Consider the following 18,346-nt stretch of genomic DNA (forward strand, 5'->3'; position numbering starts at 1 on the left):
TCATTTTCTGTTGCTATGAAATAACAATCAGAAGACAAGAAAATGTTTTAAATTTACAAAGAAAATTCAAAGGAGAAGTTGATTGGTTGAGAACATTTCCTAGAATATGTAACAGAAAGATAAGAGAAAAAAATGTAAGAACTGAACTCAGGAGGCCCTAACACCTGCCTAAATAGAAGTGTTCGAAAGAGAACCAAAAAAATGCAAGAGAGGAAATTATTTCAAAACAAAACGAAAAACTACAAGTAAAATTTCTCCAACTGAAGGGTCTGAGAATCCAGATTGAAAAGGCCGACTGAAGTCCCATCTAAATAATTTTAAAACTCACTCCAAGTTATATCATTGTGAAATTAAGAGCAACAAAAGGAGAAATCTCAACGTTTCCAGAGAAAAACAGCTTACATGAAACAACAGGAAATAAGACGTGTTCCAGACTTCTTGATGCTAGAAACTTAGACTGAGGAAAATGATTTGCATCCTAAAATCTACGCCCATCAGATCACCAGTCAAGTGCACTTAAAGTAATGACACATTCAGATATTCAAAAGCTTAAAAAATAGCCCTCAATACCTTCCTTAGGAAGCTACTTGGCAACGTGTTTCACCAAAATGAGGGAGTAAATCAAAGGGGAAGACATAGGATCCAGATGAAGGGAATCCCCAGGATGCTGGTGAAGGAAGAGTCCTCTGTAACAGGAATGCACCAAGCCCAGAGAGCAAGCAGTCAGCCCAAGTTGGAACAGGACTGAGAGCTCCAGGAATGATAGCTCCATGACAGAGATTTTAAAATGGTAAATTGCCTGATGTGTTTGAATGTCTTTAAAGGTGATTTGTACTGCAGGGCTTAATTAATGGGTAAGGACATAGAAACAGGAAAAACATAGAAAAAATGAAAATTACTGACTCCAGTGAAACATGTCTTAAATCACCAAGAAAAGGAAATCGTAGTACATTACCTGGCTCAGCTGTAAATAGTATTTACATCATCATAATCATGCAAACACCAAATGCTGACTTACCAAAAGAACTGTATCGGGAGGTTGGGGAGAAGGGAAATGTGTGGAAGAGGAGAGATTGTTAAGAAAAGTAAATCCTCAAAGTAGGAAATTGACAGATAATTTTTTAAAAATGGAGAAATCAAGAACTAGTAGTTTAAACATAATACGTAGAGATACACAGGCACAGTGACAGAAGAAAGAGCTAAATGCTGTGTTCTCTTTAGACGAGCATAAGAGTGCAGGGAGCTGTTTCTAAGCTGTCGATGGCTCTCAGCATGGCGCGTTTAATAGAAAAGTCAGGAGACCTGAGTTCTAGACCTGCTTAGTCCCTCTGATCTTGGGTAACATGATGTGCTTTGCCATGACATTGTCAACTTTGCAGTACTTTTTAAAGCACACACTTTCACATTTTTAATACCCAAAGCTATAATCTCTGAAAATATCAGATAAGTTGTTTCTTTCTGGTCTTTGAAAGGATCCAGACAATTCAGTTAGACAGAAGAAGGTTTTCACCATTTCTGTGACAGTTTCTATATTTATGAGTTCTGTCTAGCTGAAGACATACAGAATCCTATCCACATTTAGGTAATGCCATGTGAAATTAACCACAGGTTCCATCAGTACACCAAAATACGAATTTGTGAAAATCTGTTTGAGAGTTTTCTGTAGCTCCTGTCTCTCCTTTGAGGAATTTTATCTTAGGACTTACATAGCCAGGAAAAATAATGGTACTGCTCAATCAGCAGAGATGATACCATGTCTTTGTAAAGTCTCAGTTCAGTGAGATATTCAGATTTCCTATGAGAAAACAAATCTATTTGTGTAAGATGTTTCTCATGTACTAAAATATTAATCTTTTTCTACCTTTTATTTACTTGGGCTTCCATTTGCATTTGTAGCATCTCTTCCCTTCACCTTCAAGAAGAAAGGTGACTAATAAAAGTTTGCGTTTTATATAATTTCAGAACATGTTACCTTCTTTGTGTTTTCCTACCTTTTACAACTGACCTCAGTGAGTTTCTGATATCAAGTCAAAATTAATGTTTAGGTCGGATTCTGTTTTTTGAGTTTTAAAATAGTTTAGTCAATGGAAAAGAAAAAATCTGATCTAGTTTCCTTCTGTTCCCTGATGCCTTAGGATTCCAATGTTTTTATAAAACCAACAACAGTTAGGCATTTCTGTCAAAAGAATATAAAATGGTTTTTAAGAATACAAAATTTAAGGCCAGGTGCAGTGGCTTAAGTGCCTGTAATCCCAGCACTTTGGGAAGCCAAGGTGGGAGGATCATTTGAGGTCAGGAGTTCAAGACCAGTCTGGCCAACATGGTGAAACCCCACCTCTACTAAAAATACAAAAATTAGCCGGGTGTGGTGGTGTGCGCCTGTAATCCCAGCTACTTGGGAAACTGAAGCAGGAGAATCACCTGAACCCAGGAGGCAGAGGTTACGGTGAGCTGAGATCGTGCCACTGTACTCCAGCCTGGATGATAGAGCGAGACTCTATTTCAAAAAAAAAAATATATATATATAGATAGATAGATAGATTTGGTAGAAGTAGAAAGATCAAGATAATTGGGAATTTGTAGACCAGATGTCTGATTGCACGGATTTGGTCATCTGCAGACCCTTCTGGCCCCGCCCTCACCAGGGCTCAGGGGACTTGTGTCCACTCTTTGCCTCTCCTGCATCTGTAAAACTTCCTTTTCTCTTCCTCAGCTTGATGTGTTTGATGCTGCTGAGCGGTACCAGCAGGCAGGCCTTCCCCTGATCGTTCTGGCTGGCAAAGAGTATGGTGCAGGCAGCTCCCGAGACTGGGCAGCTAAGGGCCCTTTCCTGCTGGTAAGTATGAAGCAGCCAGGAGGCAGCTCCCCTCTGAACTGTGAGGGTCCCCAGGCACAAATCCTGTTGCTTTACTTTCCAAGAAGATGTCAAGAAAGAGCAAGCTCAAAAAAGCATGTAGCGTTTATTCCTGGCCTGCTTCTTAGAGCCTCTGGATTTATTTTACTTGGTGAAGGGCCATGCAGAGTTGAACTGGATCTGTCATTGATTAATGAACCTTGGGGGTGTGTCTGTAGAACAGTTTTGGGGTAGGGTCTGTGAAATCTCTGAAACATATACAGAAGTGTATACAGATATCTTTCTTGGGGAGCGGTGTCATGGCTTTTATAACATTCTCAGAGGCTGAGGACCCCAAATTTATTCAAGTACCTTGTTCCAGGTGGATGTCAGGAATAAGCCAGAGCTGTTGTATTGTCTGTCAGGTTCTCAGAAGAGAAAAGGAGCCTGAACTTTTTCAGTAGTTACTTCAGCAAGAATGCGTTCTAAGTCTCCTGGAAAATTGGGAGAATCACTTTTTACAATTGCTCTTCACTGCCTATGAATATCTGTTTATGGGCTCTCCACGAGAGAGGGAAACTCACCCTGCACATACCCAGGCAGCTCTTTAGAACCTTCCGCCATCTCGGGGCTCTGCCTCTTGAGGTGTCCCCATGGAAGGGGCCATGCAGGGAGCAGAGAGCTTTTACCTCTTGAGCATTTGCTTGCCCTAAAAGCAGAGAAGAATTGTGCCACCCAGCCTGAATCTTCAGGGTGGGGTAAACATGGCTTACCTGATGTCAATTTAAATCATTTATGGCTCGCAAATTAATGCACTTAGGAAACACTAAGTTCATATCTAGAAGTACAGTAAAAAAAAATGTGGCCGTCTGGCAGGCAGTTCTCCAGACATCCAGGCTTCTGAAAATGTCTTTGAACATCACACCTATTATTTTCATTGGTTATTTTGATCTGAGGAAAATAGAAATGTTCTCTGATTAGTTAGTAGTAGGTCAAAGGCCTGTCTTGTCTGGAAACTACTGAAAAGATCCAGATAATTGCAGAAGAAAAAGGATTTTAGGAAGTGGGTTGGGAGCTGGTAGCCAAAATGCGACCCAAGCAGTCAGCACTCAGGTAGGGAACTCTAAGATCTGATAGAGGATAAGAGAACTGGCCCCCAGGGGTTCTCTGGAGTCCAGACTTTTCTACAGAACCGCTGAGTTCTGGCTGCCCAGGAAGCCATGCGCTCTTCTGTTCTGTAGCTGTCCAGGCTGGGCCACTCAGCCGTGCTGGACTGTACTTACCAGAGAGCAGTGGACAGCTATGATTTACAGCTTCTGAAGCACAGCAGCATGGCCTTTGCACAGAGCTAGTGACATGAATAGGGTGTGTTTAGAAAGCTTTCTACTTCCCCAGAATACATCCACCTATCCCTAAAACCCTAGAAAATATCTACAGCCCCAAAGAATCTGCCCTCTCCCTGTAGCAGTGCTTCGCAAGTTTGGAAACACTTATGGGATTATTATTTTGTTTTAATACCTGTGCTTGGATCTCATCTCCAGAGATTCTGGTTTAATTGGTAAGGAGAAAGGCCTGGACATTGGGATTTTAAAAGCCTCCCCTGCTAATTCTGGTATGCAGCAGTGGTTGAGAACCATTGCGCTATAGTTCACGGTTCTCAAAATTATAAGAATCACTAGTCCCCTCCCACCCATGCTCCCTGCAAGACATTCCAATGCAGCAGATCTGGAGTAGTACCCAAGTATCTATGTTTTCAACAAGCTCCTAAAGTGACCCTGGTGTTGGGCAATTAAAAGTGTGCCCTAGATATCAAGAGACCTCTTAGGGTATTTTAATATTATATGACCGTTATTAACTATAATAAACTGATGGGGAGTTCTAGTTAATGGAGTACCATTCTTTATTGCTGTATATTGCCGATTATAGATTCCCAGTAAAACATACTTTAAGCTTAGTATCAAGACTATATTCAACGCAATTTGGTCTTTGAAGCAGAAAGTGTAAAAGCAGTACACAAGAGGTAATTGTTTATTTTATCTGTGGTATGTTCTGAAAGTTGCTTTTTTGATTGAACTTTCTGTGCCTGCTGATACAGCTAAAATAGTGGGAAAAAAATCAAGGGAAAAATTTTATGTTGTTTTGCGATGTGGATTCCAGATACAATGTAAGTTTGCTCAAACATGTTACATCGCTTGTCAGACTCCAGGGTCCAAATACCAGATTCCAGCACTGACTCCCTGGGTAAAGGGGGACAATAAGGGCATCTACATCCCCGGGTTAGTGGAGGGTGGAATGAGAGGAATTATTTAAGTGCTTACATAGTGCCTTTACGTTGTGAGCAATCAGTGAAGACTAGCTGTTGTGTTATTTACCACTAGAGGATAACATTGTATGTAAAATATTAATCGGTACTTACAAATAATTTACGTGTGAGAACAGTTCTGACTTACAAAGTCTTTTGTTTGTTTTGTTTTTTTTAACAATCACCAGCTCAAGAAGCTTATAATGTGGGGTAGGGCACAGACCAGTAAATAGACAATTACAAAGCAATATAATAGAAGAAAACACGGTGTTATGAGGCAAACATAAGGACCACTAACTGAAGATTAATTACGCCATTTTCTGTCATCCTAGATGTATTCAAGATGTAATTCCCTTAGAGTACAAAGTTAATGTAAAAAAAAAAAACGCATCATTGTGACCTTCAGTCTAGAAGATGTATGGCAAAATTAGGCTGGAGCATCTTTTTCTCCTGTGATATTAGACAGCTGATTTCACTGAAATATAGTATACAATTGCTGGAAATGAGGGCCTATAAAAGTCCATAAAACCAAGTGACTTTTCAAGATATAACAAAGGTAAAAGGTTACTGTCATCACTGTCTATGAATCATCTCACTATCAATATTCTAGACTTGGAAGTAAAATAATAAAAAGCTTCAAGCTTTTTATTATTTTTATCAGATAATTAAACAATTCTTTGGTATTTAATACTAATATTTCAGAAATAGAACTCCAGAGTATTTCCAGATTTGCATACACTGACCGATTTTTAGGTTTATCATCCTTCGTTTTATAACGGAAGTGATTTCTTATACATTGATAGAATGTAGTATGATTGTAGTGACTTTTTTTACTCTGACATTAACTAAAAACATGGTGTAAATTGAGAATTATAGAGGTAGCAAGGCAAAGGTTACAAAATATATGCAAACATTTTTGTTTATTTGTATGCTGTATTTCATTGTTGTGTTTACTTTTTATTATTATACTTTAAGTTCTGGGGTACATGTGCAGAATGTGGAGGTTTGTTACATACATATACATGTGCTGTGGTGGTTTGCTGCACCCATCAACCCGTCATCTACATTATCCTCCTAATGCTGTCCCTCCCATAGCCCTCCACCTGCCAACGGGCCCCAGTGTGTAATGTTCATTCCCCTCCCTGTGTCCATGGGTTCTCATTGTTCAACTCCCACTTATGGGTGAGAACGTGCAGTGTTTGGTTTTCTGTTCTTGTGTTAGTTTGCTGAGAATGATGGTTTCTAGCTTCATCCCTGTCCCTGCAAAGGACATGAACTCATCCTTTTTTATGACTGCATAGTATTCCATGGTGTATATGTGTCACATTTTCTTAATCCAGTCTATCTTTGGTGGGCATTTGGGTTGGTTCCACGTCTTTGCTATTGGGAACAGTGCCACAGTAAATATATATGTGCATGTGTCTTTATAGTACAATGATTTATAATCCTTTGGGTATATACCCAGGAATGGGATTGCTGGGTCAAATGGTATCTCTGGTTCTGCATGCTTGAGGAATCACCACACCGTCTTCCACAATGGTTGAACTAATTTACACTCCCACCAACAGTGTAAAAACATTTGTTTCTTCCCACCCTCTCCAGCATCTGTTGTGTCCTGACTTTTTAATGATCGCCATTCTAACTGGCATGAGATGGTATCTCATTGTGGTTTTGATTTGGATTTCTCTAATGACCAGTGAGGATGAGCATTTGTTCATATGTATGTTGGCTGCATAAATGTCTTTTGAGAAGTGTCTGTTCATATCCTTTGCCCACTTTTTGATTGGGTTGCTTTTTACTTGTAAATTTAAGTTCTTTGTAGATTCTGGATATTAGCCCTTTGTCAGATGGATAGATTGCAAAAATTTCCTCCCATTCTCTAGGTTGCCTGTTCACTCTGATGATAGTTTCTTTAGCCGTGCAGAAGCTCTTTAGTTTTAATTAGATCCCATTTGTCAATTTTGGCTTTTGTTGCCATAGTTTTGGTGTTTTAGACAAGTCTTTGCCCATGCCTATGTCCTGAATGATATTGCCTAGGTTTTCTTCTAGGATTTTTATGGTTTCAGGTCTTACGTTTAAGTCTTTAATCCATCTTGAGTTAATTTTTGTATAACGTGTAAGGAAGGGATCCAGTTTCAGCTTTCTGCATATGGCTACCCAGTTTTTCCAACACCATTCATTAAATAGGGAATCCTTTCCCCATTGCTTGTTTTTGTCAGGTTTGTCAAAGATCAGATGGTTGTAGATGTGTGATGTTATTTCAGAGGCCTCTGTTCTGTTCCACTGGTCTATATAATTGTTTTGGTACTAGTAACATGCTGTTTTTATTACTGTAGCCTTGTAGTATAGTTTGAAGTCAGATAGCAGGAAGCATGACGCCTCCAGCTTTGTTCATTTTGCTTAGGATTGTCTTGGCTATGTGGGCCCTTTTTTGGTTCCATATGAAATTTAAAGTAGTTTTTTCCAATTCTGTGAAGCAAGTCAATGGTAGCTTGATGTGGATGGCACTGAATCTGTAAATTACTTTGGGCAGTATGGCCATTTTCACAATATTTATTCTTCCTATCCATGAGCATGGAATGTTTTTCCATTTGTTTGTGTCCTCTCTTATTTCCTTGAACAGTGGTTTGTAGTTCTTGAAAAGGTCCTTCACATCCCTTATGAGTTGTACTCCTGAGTATTTTATTCTCTTTGTAGCAGTTGTGAATGGGAGTTCATTCATGATTTGGCTATTTGTCTATTATCAGTGTATAGGAATGCTTGTGATTTTTGCAGATTGGTTTTGTATCCTGAGACTTTGCTGAAGTTGCTTATCAGCTGAAGGAGATTTTGGACTGAGACAGTGGGGTTTTCTAAATATACAATCATGTCATTTGCAAACAGAGACATTCCTATTTCAATACCCTGTATTTCTTTCTCTTGCCTATTTCCCTGGCCAGAACTTCCAATACTGTGTTGAATAGTAGTGGTGAGAGAGGGCATCCTTGTCTTGTGCCAGTTTTCAAAGGGAATGGCTTCCAGTTTTTGCCCATTCAGTATGATATTGACTGTGGTTTGTCATAAATAGCTCTTACTATTTTGAGATATGTTCCATCAATACCTGGTTTATTGAGAGTTTTTAACATGAAGGGCTATTGAATTTTGTCAAAGGCCTTTTCTGCATCTATTGAGATAATCATGTGGTTTTTGTCTTTGGTTCTGTTTATGTGATGGATTACATTTATTGAATTGTGTATGTTGAACCAGCCTTGCATTCCCGGGATGAAGCCGACTTGATCATGGTGGATAAGCTTTTTGATGTGCTGCTGGATTTGGTTTGCCAGTATTTTGAGGATTTTTGCATTGATGTTCATCAGGGATATTGGCCTGAAATTTTCTTTTTTGTTGTGTGTCTGCCAGGTTTTGGTATCAGGATGATGCTGGCCTCATAAAATGAGTTAGAGAGGAGTCCCTCTTTTTCTATTGTTATTGTTAGGAATAGTTTCAGAAGGAATGGTACCAGCTCCTCTTTGTACCTCTGGTAGAATTTGGCTGTGAATCTGTCTGGTCCTGGGCTTTTTTTGGTTGGAGACTATTTATTACAGCCTCAATTTCAGAACTTGTTATTGGTCTATTCAGGGATTCAACTTCTTCCTGGTTTAGTCTTGGGAGGGTGTATGTGTCCAGGAATTTATCCATTTCTTCTAGATTTTCTAGTTTATTTGCATAGAGGTGTTTATAGTATTCTCTATACTGGTACTTTGTATTTCTGTGGGATCACTGGTGAGATTTCCTTTATCATTTTTTATTGCATCTATTTGATTCTTCTCTCTTTTCTTCTTTATTAGTCTGGCTAGCAGTCTGTTGATCTTTTCAAAAAACCACCTCCTGGATTAATTTTTTGAACAGCTTCTAGTGTCTCTATCTCCTTCAGTTCTGCTTTGATCTTAATTATTTCTTGCCTTCTGCTAGCTTTTGAGTTTGTTTGCTCTTGCATCTCTAGTTCTCTTAACTGTGATGTTAGGATGTTGATTTTAGAACTTTCCTCTTTCTCTTATGGGCATTTAGTGCTATAAATTTCCCTCTACACACTGCTTTAAGTGTGTCCCAGAGATTCTGGTACATTGTGTCTTTGTTCTCATTGGTTTCAAAGAACATCTTTATTTCTGCCTTCATTTCATTTTTTACCAGTCATTCAGGAGCAAGTTGTTCAGTTTCCGTGTAGTTGTGTGGTTTTGAGCGAGTTTCTTAATCCTGAGTTCTAATTTGATTGCACTGTGGTCTGAGAGACAGTTTGTTATGATTTCCATTCTTTTGCATATGCTGAGGAGTGTTTTACTTCCAATTATGTAGTCAGTTTTAGAAAAAGTGCGATGTGGTGCTGAGAAGAACGTATATTCTGTTGATTTGGGGTGGAGAGTTCTGTAGATGTCTATTAGGTCAGCTTTGTCCAGAGGTGAGTTCAAGTCCTGAATATCCTTGTTAATTTTCTGTCTTGTTGATCTAATATTGCCAGTGGGGTGTTAAAGTCTCCCACTATTATTGTGTGGGAGTCTAAGTCTCTTTGTAGGTCTCTAAGAACTTGCTTTATGTATTGGGTGCATATATATTTAGGAGAGTTAGCTCTTCTTGTCACATTGATCCCTTTACCATCATGTAATGGCCTTGTCTCTTTTGATCTTTGTTGGTTTAAAGTCTGTTTTATCAGAGACTAGGATTGCAACCCCTGCTTTCTTTTGCTTTCCATTTGGTTGGTAGATCTTCCTCCATCCCTTTATTTGGAGTCTGTGTGTGTCTTTGCACTTGAGATGGGTCTTCTGAATACAGCACACTGATGGGTCTTGACTCTTTATCCAATTTTGCCAATCTATGTCTTTTAATTGGGGCATTTAGCCCATTTACATTTAAGGTTAATATTGTTATGTGTGAATCTGATCCTGTCATCATGATGTTAGCTGGTTATTTTGCCCGTTGATGCAGGTTCTTCATAGCATTGATGGTCTTTACAATTTGGTATGTTTTTGCAGTGACTGGTATCGGTTGTTCCTTTCCATGTTTACTGCTTGCTTCAGGAGCTCTTGTGAGGCAGGCCTGGTGGTGACAAAATCTCTCAGCATTTGCTTGTCTGTAAAGGATTTTATGTCTCCTTCACTTATGAAGCTTAGTTTGGCTGGATATTAAATTCTGGGTTGAAAATTCTTTAAGAATGTTGAATATTGGCCCCCATTCTCCTCTGACTTGTAGGGTTTCTGTAGAGAGATCCATTGTTAGTCTGATGGGCTTCCCTTTGTGGGTAACCTGACCTTTCTCTCTGGCTGCCCTTAACATTTTTTCCTTTGTTTCAACCTTGGTGAATCTGACAATTATGTGTCCTGTTGAGTATCATTGTGGTGTTCTGTGTATTTCCTGAGTTTGAATGTTGGCCTGCCTTGCTAGGTTGGGGAAGTTCTCCTGGATAATATCCTGAAGAATGTTTTCCAACTTGGTTTCATTCTCCCTGTCACTTTCAGGTACACCAGTCAAACATAATTTGGTCTTTTCACATAGTCCCATATTTCTTGGAGGCTTTGTTCATTTCTTTTCACTCTTTTTTCTCTAATCTCTGATATATTTTCTTGATCGATTCAGCTATTGATACTTGTATATGCTTCACAAAGTTCTCATGCTGTTTTTCAGCTCCATCAGGTCATTTATATTCTTCTCTAAACTGGTTATTCTAGTTAGCAATTCATCTAACCTTTTTTCAAGGTTCTTGGCTTCCTTGCATTGGGTTAGAACATGCTCCTTTAGCTTGGAGGAGTTTATTAGTACCCACCTTCAGAAGGGTACTTCTGTCAATTTGTCAATCTCATTCACTCTCTAGTTTTGTTCCCTTGCTGGCGAGGAGTTGTGGTCCTTTGGAGAAGAGCCATTCTGGTTTTTGGAATGTTCAGCCTTTTTGCACTGGTTTCTCCCCATCTTTGTGGATTTATTTACCTGTCGGATGGGGTCTCTGAGTGGATGTCCTTTTTGTTGATGTTGATGCTATTCCTTTTTGTTTGTTAGTTTTCCCTCTAACAGACCCCTCTGCTGCAGGTCTGCTGGAGTTTGCTAGAGGTCTACTCCAGACCCTGTTTGCCTGGGTATCACCAGCAGAGGCTGCAGAACAGCAACAATTGCTGCCTGTTCCTTCCTCTGGAAGCTTCATCCCAAAGGGGCACCCACCAGCTGCCGGCCAGAGCTCTTCCAGTCAGGATACACGGTCAGGGACCCACTTGAGAAGGCAATCTGGCCTTATCAGAGCTCGAATGCTGGGCTGGGAGAACCGCTACTCTCTTCAGAGCTGTCAGGCAGGGACATTTAAGTGTGCTGAGGCTGCGCCCACAGCCACCCCTTCCCCTAGGTGCTCTGTCCCAGGGAGATGGGGGTGTTGTCTATAAGTGCCTGGCTGGGGCTGCTGCCTTTTTTCAGAGATGCCCTGCCCAGGGAGGAGGAATCTAGATTTGCCATTGGCCATGCTGAGCTGTGGTGGGCTCCACCCAGTTTGAGACTTTGTTTACACTGAGGGTAAAACTGCCTACTCAAGCCTCAGCAATGTCCAATGCCCCTCCCCCTACCAAGCTCAAGCATCCCAGGTTGACCTCAGACTGCTGTGCTAGCAGCAAGAATTTCAAGCCAGTGGATCTTAGCTTTCTGGGCTCCTTGCCGGTGTGGGACCCGCCAAGCCAGGCACTGGAGGGAATCTCCTGGTCTGCCAGTTGCAAAGGCCATGGGAAAAGTGCAGTATCAGGCCGGACTGCACCATTCCTCCCGGTACAGCCTCTCATGGCTTCCCTTGGCTAGGAGAGGGAGTTTCCTGACCCTTTGTGCTTCCTGGGTGAGGCAACGCCCCAACCCACTTGGGGTCACCCTCTGTGGGCTGCACCCACTGTCCAACCAGTCCCAGTGAGATGAACTGGGTACCTCAGTTGGAAATGCAGAAATCACCTGCCTTCTGTGTTGATCTCACTGGGAGCTGCAGACTGGAGCTGTTCCTATTCGACCATCATGCCAGCTCTCTCAGAGTCTTTTGTAAATCTGTATATCCGAAGAAAAGATTGGAACTGTGTCTAAACTTCTGCTTTTATTCATCAGGGAATCAAAGCTGTCCTGGCCGAGAGCTATGAGCGCATTCACCGCAGTAACCTGGTTGGCATGGGGGTGATCCCACTTGAATATCTCCCTGGTGAGAATGCAGATGCCCTGGGGCTCACAGGGCGGGAACGATACACTATCATTATTCCAGAAAACCTCAAACCACGAATGAAAGTTCAGGTCAAGGTAAGCTGGAGCCTCTATGCCAGGCCCCATCAAAAGGGGTCCCCTTGTTTGTAACCAGTCTTGTTAGAAGGAAATTAGTGAGGTTTGAAAGGTAAAAAAAAAATCACTCAGTAGCACTGCATTAGACTTAGGAGGCCTACTAGCACCTTTTCTATGGATGATGCCTATGGATTTATTAATTTCTCTGTTTATTCATAGAGTTATCCTCAGTTCCATTCTTACCTCCCACCCCCTACTGTACCCTGTTCCCGGTCTCACTCAGCCCAGAGGCAGAAGATCATGATGGAGCTCAGGAATGTTACATTTCACATTCCCTAAAACATTTCACTATAAAAATGTGAGCAGCAGATATACTCACTCCTCCCTAAGCCTGCCCATAGGCACCAGGCTTTGATTAGCCCAAGAGTAAAACTGACAGATCCCTAGGCAAGGTAAAGATAAAGTGCCCAGCACCAGGTCCCAGGGGGGATTCGGTGTCTGTGTCTCAGATAAGCAGGTGGGCCAGCTGCCTAAGGGACAACCTTAATGAAATCTCTGCTGATTGGATATTCTGTCCACAGGGAGCCCCCAGAGGTTTAGAAAATATCACCCCAAGGATATTAATAGCTACTGCCCTGAGAGGCCATTTCTAGTTCTTAGATGCCTCTCCCCTGCAATCATTTGCAGTCTGCGTGATTCTTAAACTTTAATGGGCAAAGCAGCCTCCCAGGGATCTTGCTGAAATGCATCTTCTGATTTAGTGGGTCTGGGCTGGGGCCAGCACCCTTACATGTCCCCATGTGCTGCTGGTGTTGCTGACGTGTGGACCACACCTGAGGGGCAGGCTGGGCAGAATCTCCTCTGAACAGAGCTGTCTCGCCGCCTCCCTCAGTGATTCTTCTGTTTCTTTGTGCCGCAGCTGGATACTGGAAAGACTTTCCAGGTTGTCATGAGGTTCGACACTGATGTGGAGCTCACTTATTTCCTCAATGGGGGCATCCTCAACTACATGATCCGCAAGATGGCCAAGTAGGAGACCTGCACTTGGTGCTGCGCCCAGAGAGGAAGTCGCACCACCAGCCAGCCCAGGCCCTGGTGGAGAGGCCTCCCTGGCTGCCCCTGGGAGGGGTGCTGCCTTGTAGATGGAGCAAGTGAGCACCAGGGTTTTGGTGCCAATCCTGCAGGCACAAAACCAGAAGTTTCTACATTCTCTATTTTTGTTAATCTTCTCTTTTTCCAGAATTTGGAAGCTAGAATGGTGGGAATGTCAGTAGTGTCAGAAAGAACCAAGCTTGTCTTTAAAGTTACTGATCACAGGACGTTGATTTTTCACTATTTCCTATTAATCTTCAGCTGAACACAAGCAAACCTTCTCAGGAGGTGTCTCCTACCCTCTTATTGTTCCTCTTACCCTCTGCTCAATGAAACCTTTCTCTTGAAGGTCATTTTCCTTTCTATATTATACCAGTGTTAACTGACATGGATAGATACGAACTCTTCACACTTCAAATCAGAGCAGTGATTCTCTCTTCTCTCCCCTTTTCCTTCAGAGTGAATCATCCAGACTCCTCATGGACAGATCGGGTGTTGAAGTTTTTTTGATTATGTACCTTTTGATAGATCCACATAAAAAGAAATGTGAAGTTTTCTTTTACTATCTTTTCATTTATCAAGCAGAGACCTTTGTTGGGAGGCAGTTTTGGCAGAACACATTTCTAATTTGAATGAAATGAAATCTATTTTCAATGAAAACATGTTGACTTTGAGTTTTGCTGTGTTTGTGGCTGGAATTTGGGACATTTAGTGCAGAGTGAATCTCAGACTATGTCATTAGGGAAGCCTGAACAACCTTCATATTCTCCCATTTTTACAACTCTATCAGAATTGTACAGGTATAATGGAAATGTTTAGGAACCATTATGCTCTACCCTGTTTGGGAGCAGACAAGAGGGAAGAGTAGCCTACTAGCAGTAGCACTGATGTGAGTACGTAAGGAAAAGCAGATGATCGGTTTTTAGTGCCCTGAAGTTTATCTGCTCATTTTCACCCCTGTAGTCGTTTCTGGGCATGTCTTAGTTTGCTTGGGCTGCTATAATGTAATACCATAGACTGAATGGCTGAAAGAATAGAAATGTATTTTCTCACAGTTATGGAGGCTGGAATTCTGAGATCAAAGTTCTAGCCACTTCATTTTCTGGTGAGGACACTCTTTCTGGCTTACAGATGGCCACCTTCTTGCTTGTTCTCACATGGCATTTCTTTGGTTTGTGCCTGGTGGGAGAGAGAGAAAATGGGCTCTCCCATGTCTCTTCTTACAGCAACACTAATTGTATTGGATCAGGGTTCCACTCTTAGGGAGACCCAGGAAAGCTGGTGGTATAACTTGGTTCAAGTCCAAATGGCCTAAGAACCTGGAAGGGCATGGGGAATGCTGGTGTAAGTCCCAGAGTCTGAATGCCCAAGAACCAGCAGGAGCTGTGATGTCCAGGGACAGGAGGGCAGGATCTTTGTAACACATTTTTTATGTCAAACTTAGCACTCAGGGGATATGGCCTGGCCATCACAACGTCTGGAATCTAATCCTTTTTCTACTTCTCACCAGATGAGGGATCAAGACAGGTTATTTAGCATCCCTGCACTTGCGGTCCTGGGGATCTTATTTATATTAATAAAAAAAAAATTACAAACAGCCAGGCACGGTGGCTCACACCTATAAAGCACTTTGGGAGGCCGAGGCGGGTAGATCATCTGAGGTCAGGAGTTCTAGACCAGCCTGGCCAACATGGTAAAACCCTGTCTCTACTAAAAATACAAAAATTAGCCAGGTATGGTGTTGGGCGCCTATAATCCCAGCTACATGGGAGGCTGAGGCAGGAAAATTGATTGAACCCAGGAGGCAGAGGCTGCAGTGAGCCGAGATCATGCCATTGTACTCCAGCCTGGCTACAAGAGCAAAACTCCATCTCAAAAAAAAAAAAAAAAAATACAAACAGAACTCCATTATACAAAAAGCCTGTGATCCTCATGTTAGGATCAGTCCTAGAATAAAAACACTAAGAATGGCTGAGAAAACAGACCTCCAATCTCTTAGCTCTCCATTACTGAGCAGCTGGGGAGCTGTCTTGATCCCCACATTCAGTGGCTCCTATGGTCTGAATGTTTGTATCCTCCCAAAATTCACGTGGTGAAACCTTAACCCCCTAGGTGATGGTAATAGAAGCTGGGGCCTTTGGAAGGTGATTAGATCATGGTGGTGAGGCCCTCATGGATGGGGGTAGTGCCTTAAAAGAGGCTCAAGTTAGAGACCCCCCTCATTTCTTCTACCATGGGAGAACACAGCAAGAAAGTACCATCTGTGAACCAGAAAGTGGGTTCTCACCAGATACTGAATCTGCCAGTGCTTTGAACCTAGACTTTCGGCCAGAACTGTGAGGAATGTCTATTGTTTATAAGGCACCCAGTTCATATTTAGTTACAGCAGCCCAACCAAAGACCGTGGTTATGAGGAAACAGATTCTTGTGGCTAGACTAATGGAATTGGGTCCCTTACTTCCAAGTATACCTTCTGTCCTTTTCAGTAAAAATATCTTTGCCAGACACGGTGGCTCATGCCTATAATCCCAACACTTTGGGAGGCCGAGGCTGGAGGGTTGCTTGAGCCCAGAAGTTTGAGACCAACCTGGGCAACACTTTACAAAAAAAAATTAATTAAATCAGCCAGGTGTGCACCTGTGGTCCCAGCTTTTGAGGAGGCTGAGGTGGGAGGACCACTTGAGCCTGGGAGGTCGAGGCCATGATTGTTCCACTGCACTCCAGCCTGGGCAACAAAGTGAGACCCTATCACCCCCGCGGGAAAAAAAAAAAAAAAAAGGTATCTTGGCCAGTGTCTCAACCTTGCCCACTAACAAGCCTAAATAAACGAACTTCTTTTACCTGGTTCTTTAAGGGCTGGTCGTCTTACTATCCAAATGAAAAATATGCTGTTCTCCCTCCCATATTCTTTGGGAATGAAGATTCCCATGTTTGTTCTGATAGTTTTCCAAATTCGTTACTGCCTGATCCCTCCTAGGGAAAAAGGCATTCCTGGCATCCACAGCAAGCTAAGAGTTAATATTTTTAATATAGCAAATACACACGAAGGGCATCCCTCATCCTTATTTACCCACCAGATTTTTATGGTACGTCGGGAGTAATCTAGGGGAAAGATCCATTAGGCATGAATCTTAGCTGTGGTAGAAGCACAACTGAAATTAGCTAAAGCAAAAAAAAAAAAAACAAAAAAAACAAGCTGGCTCATAGAACTTGAGGAACAGTGGTGGCCATGACTGTGAGCTTGATTGGATCTAGTGACTCAAGCTCCCTTCCATTTGCCCCTCCAACCACCCCCCATCCCTCTGCCAGTCATACCTTCTATTGGCCTCTGCAGTAAAGTGGCCTCTTCTGGGCCCTTCCATATGCCAGGGGATATGGCCACCAGCAGTTCTGGCAACCATTAATAATTTGTGATCTTGGAGATTTGTCTCCCAATATTCCCTAGGGCAAAAATATTGGGAGTTCCTAGTCACCTAAATGAAGAACTTTATTTTTGGCAGTTTCCCTTTCAGGGCTCTAACAGGACTGGAGTAATGCACGGGGTTATGTAGGAGCAATGCAGAGCCACTTTTGAAAAATAGTAACCAAGGTTCTCCTGGCTGCCTTCTTAGGACATTATTAAATGTCATAAACACAAGTGGATTTTAACATCCAGCCAGTTTGTGTTCAACCAGACGGCATAATTATCATGAAAAAAGATTATATAATGGTAGCTGATATTCTTATTTTTAAAAGTTGACATCCCAAGAGTGAATCCTACATATTCAATACAGATTTATTGAATGAAATTTGTAGTTTTATGTTATAATGAAACAGCGTTCCAGGCATGTACCTGCCAAATTTGGTTCTGGTTGTCTTTTCGTATGCAGGCTGGATACCTGCTACTGTGCTTTTACAGGATGTTAACAGTGTCCCCTGAGTAAAACAGACCCAGGGTCAGTACATTTGGGAACCACTGAGTTAAACAGGTTTTATCACTGCAGAACAGACACAAGAACAATGTGTGCTGTAAATCACTGTTTGCAGGGAAGGTGGCAGCAAATGGCACAGAACCCACCTGACCACAGAGTGCTTTCTTCTGGGCGTCTCACACACTGTGCTCCACAGAATGCTCTTGAGAAACACTGAGCTATGGTTGGTCTGCTGTTTGAAATTCAAATAATAATGAATCAGTTTTAAGGACAGGAATTGTTTTACTGACCTTGATGTTGAGATGAGTCTTCATTTCAGGGTGAAAATATCACAGCATCAGCACAGGCCAGGACTGCAGAGATAACAAGGTGGTGGTTGTATAACAGGTGGTGTCTCAACCACAGGAGCTTCAAAACATGCACATGGCTGGACACCCTGCCAGGATGCTGTAATGGGGCTGGGCATGTGTCCATGAAGACTCCCTAGTTGTTTCTAAAATGTGGCCTTTGGTCTAGAAATGCAATGACCAGCATTTGGGAGTCAGTCAAGAGATCCACTTCCTAAAAGCCTACCTACTCATCTCTTTCATTCAATACATGTTAACCAAGTGCCTACTTTGTTTGAGTCCATGCCTGGCAATGACATTATTCTATTAAAAGTCAAACAAGGAAATGCTAAGTTTTCCTTATTTCACTTCAGTCTGCCTGCCTCAGTTGGCTGAAGAGGGCTATTCACCTTCATCCAAATTGAATCATTTACACACTTAAAAGAACTTTTCTTGGCCAGGCATGGTGGCTTATGCCTGTAATCCCAACACTGTGGGAGGCCGAGGCAAGTGGATCACTTGAGGTCAGGAGTTCAAGATCAGCCTGGCCAACATGGTGAAACCCTGACTCCACTAAAAGTAATAAAAATTAGCCGGGTGTGGTGGCAGGGGCCTGTACCCAGCT

The 18,346-nt window shown here is 42.0% G+C and overlaps 1 protein-coding gene and 1 long non-coding RNA gene across 2 annotated transcripts in view; one reads left to right on the forward strand and one right to left on the reverse strand.

Annotated features, from left to right (window-relative positions):
* ACO1 (aconitase 1) overlaps nt 1-14,146 on the forward strand; it is a 68,016-nt gene extending 53,870 nt beyond the window's left edge. Inside the window, exons 19-21 of the mRNA XM_003911618.3 lie at nt 2,714-2,836; nt 12,228-12,413; nt 13,312-14,146. Coding sequence (XP_003911667.1) covers nt 2,714-2,836; nt 12,228-12,413; nt 13,312-13,425 — 423 coding nt within the window. The 3' untranslated portion in view covers nt 13,426-14,146. The remainder of the gene's footprint in view (nt 1-2,713; nt 2,837-12,227; nt 12,414-13,311) is intronic.
* LOC116270032 lies at nt 13,639-18,268 on the reverse strand. Its single transcript, XR_004177907.1, has 2 exons — nt 17,542-18,268; nt 13,639-14,663 (listed from the first exon to the last, which is right to left on the reverse strand). It is a non-coding gene; the product is annotated as an uncharacterized LOC116270032 (long non-coding RNA).
* Between the last annotated feature and the right edge of the window lie 78 nt (nt 18,269-18,346).

The sequence above is a fragment of the Papio anubis genome, chromosome 13 (assembly GCF_008728515.1).
Source record: "Papio anubis isolate 15944 chromosome 13, Panubis1.0, whole genome shotgun sequence".
Lineage (NCBI taxonomy): Eukaryota > Metazoa > Chordata > Mammalia > Primates > Cercopithecidae > Papio > Papio anubis.